Source organism: Mesitornis unicolor, unplaced genomic scaffold (genome assembly GCF_000695765.1).
Source record: "Mesitornis unicolor isolate BGI_N332 unplaced genomic scaffold, ASM69576v1 scaffold29492, whole genome shotgun sequence".
NCBI lineage: Eukaryota > Metazoa > Chordata > Aves > Mesitornithiformes > Mesitornithidae > Mesitornis > Mesitornis unicolor.
The window spans coordinates 1-4,697 of NW_010170295.1; the positions used below are offsets into that span (position 1 = coordinate 1).

The following is a 4,697-nucleotide window of genomic DNA, read 5'->3' on the forward strand; positions in this document are numbered from 1 at the left end:
CTTCCACCTTTCCCTCCTTCCCGTCCTTCTCTTCTTCCCATCCCTCCATGCTTCTATCCCTCCATCCTATCCCTCCCTCCTTCCTCCCCTCCTGGTCCCACCACCTTCCCACCCTCCTCCTCCCCATCCCTCTGTCCCACCATCCCTCCCTCCTCCTCCTCATCTCCCCCCTCCGTCTTCCCCTCCCTCCTCCTGCTCACACCCTTTCTCCCCTTGGCACCTATCTCCCCTCTCTCCTTCTCCCCACCCCTGCACGTGTGTTTTCTCCCTCCATCCCTCTTCTCCCTTCATCCCTTTTCTCCCTCTGTCCCTTGTCTCCATCCCTTTTTTCCTCCGTCCATCCCTCTTCTCCCTCCATCTCCCCCCTCCACCCGGGTCCCACTGGCTCCTGCCCGGCCTCTCAGGCTGTGGAGGAACAAGAGGGCTTTCTCCTCTGCAGCTGTTTCCCCACCAGCAGCTGGGACGGCCCCTGAGCTGCAGCTCCCAGGGGGACAGAGAAGCCCGAGGTCTTTGTTTACTCCCTGGCCGGATGGGGCCATGCAGTCTCAGGGCCCTCAGCCCCATGTCCCACTCTGCCAGCGAGAGGGGGGACCCAGTGGGGGAGCAGTGACAAAGTCACCTCCGCAGCTCCTGAGCACCCTGCGCCACTCTCCCTGCAGGTGGGGACCAACGGGGTCATCTCTACCCAGGATTTCCCCAGGGAGACCCAGTACGTGGATGACGATTTCCCCACAGACTTCCCTGTCATCGCTCCCTTCCTGGCCGACCTCGACACCTCCGGTGACAGAGGGAGCATTTACTACCGCCAAGATGACTCTCCAGACGTGCTGGACCAGGCTGCGGGCTACATCCACGCTGGGTTCCCCCGCACTGCCAGCTCCTTCGTGCCCACCAATGCCTTCATCGCTACCTGGGAGGATGTGGGCGCCTACCAGGAGCTCTTGCAGGACACTGAGCCCTCCAGAAAGGTGAGGCTGAAGGGCCGAAGTTGAATGCCCATCTTATGTGTCGTGAGAGGATGAGTCTCCCTTCTGTAGTACCCAAAATGCTCCATGTCTTCTTTCGGAGCAGCTAGATGGTGGCTCCAACCTTGAGTGAGCATTGGGAATACATGGAGCTTCTCCTCTGCAGCAGTGGTGGGTCTGTTGGATTTGCTGATGGGCAGAAGAAGTTTAGAGGTTTCCTTCAACATGGATGGAGGTGCTCAGGCTTTTCCCTGCTTTTCAGTGCTGGTGGCTCTGGATTTGCAGATTTGGGCCAGGGGAAGCTGGGTCACTCATTGGGCTCCAGACCTTTTGCTGTGGCCTGGGGCTGGTCCTTCCTTCTGCCCACGCGCTGATAAATGCTGACGGTGGGGAGTTTCCACCACGGGTTGATTTTATGGCTGGAAAACAAGCTCAGAGGTGGTCCACCAGGTCAGGGAGGTGACCTGTGCTCTCCACCCATGGGCTGATAAGGCTTCTGCGTGGGCGCACTCTGGTGAACCTCCCAGCGCTGCCTTTCCCCGAAAACAGGGCAGGAACCATCACGTTCAGCCGATGATGCATTGATGAGGTGACGGTGATGCGGGGCCGGCAGGACGGGCTCCTTGAAACAAGCTGGGCGTAGAGGGGACAATCCTTGGGATGGACACCCAAAGCCATGCGATGGGATGGGCCGAACCCAAAGCCTATGACCAGGTCCCTGTGGGCCACCAGGAGCCATATCCACTGGCCATCCCCCCACTGTGGGGCCCTTCAGTGGCGGGTTGCAGAAGGAAGCCAAACTGGGGAAGGAACAGAGGTTTGGAAGAAAACAAGGCACATATTTTCCTCTCATTTCAAACTTTGGGAAAGCAGCTGAGGAGATGCCATCAGGGGCCTCGCAGTGACCTCGCAGCCATCAAAACCACAGCCTCCTCTTCTCCTCTCAGCTTTTTGGGGCTTTTTTTATTTTCCCTCTCTGAGAAGTTGGATGGGGTTTTAAAATGAAACCGGTCTTTTTTTGGAAATGCTCCATTCGGGACACCCTGAAACACAGCTTGTGCCTGTGCTTTGCCGAACTCCCCCTTCACCAAAACTGTTAAAAACCTCCCCAAACACCACTTTTTTCTCACCAAACATGGCATTTTTTGAAATGCTACCCTTTGTGGGAAGCCAAAATTGCCCTTTGGGCTGGAATTTGCCCTTTGAAGCTCTTTGCTGGGCTCAGCCCCATGGTCGTCCCCCCTCCCCTTGCTCTCTGCCCCGCGTCCTGCAGTGTCACCTCGGTGTCACCCACCGTGTCCCCCCCCTCGTCGCCCACTGCAAGGCACAACGAGTCCTGCAGCTGCCGCCGCCATTTGGCTGCGTGGGGGAGGAATTTGGCCCTGCACAGGGGCGTTTCCCCCCCCCCAGCTTTTTGGCCGCCTTCGTGCGGGGTCTCTGAATGCCCGAGTGTGCGATGCACACAACAAGGCCCTTTATATCCCGCTGGGAAACCCTGCCATGCCCCGGAGGCTCTTCACCCCAAAACTGGATCTGGCGCTGCGGGGACAGGCAGGGGGTTGCCACAGGGGAGAGCCCCCACCCCTCTGCCCACTGCTTTGGGAGTGAAATCGGGATTTTTCTTTCCCTCGGGTGCCACTCCCCATTTGCTGCTGCTCCTTATATTTATTCCTATTAGTTATATGTGCTTATATTTATTTATTGGGACAGGAGGATGGGGGGGAGGCTGGCCCAAATGCTGGTTTCTCCATATTTTGGGTGACCCCAGTGTTTGGCTGCGTGTGGCTTTTCTGCTGACTCATAAGGACTGTGCTGGCTCCAGGGGTTATTGCTGCCCCTGTCCTGGCTCTCCAGGCTGGCACATCCCCTATAGTGGGACATATGGGTGTGGGGAAGCACATACGTGTTTTTTCCGGAGGAAACCAAGCTAAAATTGTTCCTATGGGGAAGCTGGTGTGGGAGGGGAAGCGGGTTTTCCTCTGGTGCTGGTGGGACGGAGCAGGGCTGCTGGTGGCAGGGCATGGTCCAGGGGTGTCACCTCCCTGGGTGACATCTCCAAGGGACACCGCGTGCTGGGATTTGGCCATGTCCCCCCATGACGTCCATCTGTCTCGCTCTCCCTTCCACAGCTCAACACCTTCCAGGCGGTCATAGCCTACAATGATGAGGACACCTTTGCCATCTTCCTCTACCCTGACGGCGGCCTCCAGTTCCTGGGGACGCGGCCCAAGGAGTCCTACAACGTCCAGCTGGAGCTGCCGGCCAGGGTGGGCTTCAGCCGAGGGGACGGTGATGACCCGAAGGGGGACAGCGATGACCTGAAAAGGGACGGGCTCTTCCACAGCCTGGCCAGCAGCGAGCAAGCCCTGAGGCGACTGGAGCGGTGCGTGGGGCCGGGGGGATTTGGGACGTGGTTTAGTGGGCATGGCGGTGTTGGGTTGACGGTTGGACTTGATGGTCTTGGAGGTCTTTTCCAACCTTAATGATTCTGTGAGGGTTTGTGGGTTCATGGTTGGGGTCCTGAGACAGGAGTTTCCCACCGTGGCCATGTTGGACGTGATTGTGTGCTGCTGTCCTGCAGGGAGAGCAATGCAGGGGTCCCCGGCGTCTGGGTCTTCCACGTGGGCAGCACGGCACCCCTGGAGCATGTGGAGCCAGGGGATGGTGGGGAGCTGCAGAGTCCCCAGCCCCGTGCTGCCGGCACCGCCGACTACACCCGTGGAGACCACATGTCCGTGGAGCTGCTGGCACAGCACGGCTTGGAGGCCACCTCATCACATCCCAACCTGACCCCACTGGGCATCATCCCTCAGGGGCTGCCCGTGTCCCTGGGGCAGGAGCAGAGCCACCAGCTGCACCTCGATGGGGACAGTGGCCCCCAGCACAGCTTCCTGGCCAACCCCTCTTCCTACAGCTCTGGGCATCACGGCGTTGGCGTGGAGGAAGACATCCATTTTAACCCTGACGGTGAGTGGCCGCAGCCCCTCTGGTGACCAAACAGGGATGAGGGGGTCCCTTCCAGCTCCTCTTGGCCAAATCCTGCTGCCGGAGCTGTACTTCCCAACCCACTGTGTTGCCAGGAGGGACAGGATCAAGGGACAGGAAGGTCAGGGGATGGGACCCAACGTGGGGACAGGGCTGGCCCTGCCACTCCCCCATCACCAAGCTGGGTGGGGAGCCACGATAGCACGTGTCTGGGGGAGCAAAACCCTGTCCCTGCAAGCAGTGTCCCAAAAATCCGCAGGGACTTGATTTCTTGCCATAAGCTGACAGCTGTCCTCTCTGCCAACGGTGTTTTTGGGACCAGAATGGGGCAAAGTGCCCAGGTAGCTTTGTCCCCGTGTCCCCAGCATTTTCCCCTTGTCCCCAGTGTTCACCTACAGTGCAGCTGGCAGGGAGACGTGTGCCCAGCACCATGGGAGCTGCTCCCCCCACGCCTTCTGCACCGACGCCGCCACGGGCATCTGCTGCCACTGCCGGGCCTCCTACTATGGCAATGGACGGCAGTGCCTGCCCGAAGGTATGCGGGGCGAGCGGTGGGGACAGGGACCCCACATAGGGGTGGCCACTGCCAGGGTTGCCCCTTTTCCCACCCAGGGGCCGTGCATCGCCTCAACGGGAAGGTGAGCGGGAGCGTGATGGTGGGACGGGCAGCTGTCAGCTTCCAGGACGTCGACCTCCATGCCTACATCGTGGGCAGCGACGGCCGGGCCTACACGGCCATCAGCGGGG

At 59.8% G+C, this 4,697-nt stretch overlaps 1 protein-coding gene across 1 annotated transcript in view; it reads left to right on the forward strand.

Annotated features, from left to right (window-relative positions):
- Positions 1 to 659: 659 nt before the first annotated feature.
- Positions 660 to 4,697, forward strand: part of LOC104536899 (nidogen-2-like) — a gene marked incomplete at both ends in the record, with an annotated part of 5,381 nt that continues 1,343 nt past the window's right edge. The window contains 5 exons of the mRNA XM_010179640.1: positions 660 to 968; positions 3,095 to 3,348; positions 3,547 to 3,932; positions 4,336 to 4,485; positions 4,563 to 4,691. Coding sequence (XP_010177942.1) covers positions 660 to 968; positions 3,095 to 3,348; positions 3,547 to 3,932; positions 4,336 to 4,485; positions 4,563 to 4,691 — 1,228 coding nt within the window. The remainder of the gene's footprint in view (positions 969 to 3,094; positions 3,349 to 3,546; positions 3,933 to 4,335; positions 4,486 to 4,562; positions 4,692 to 4,697) is intronic.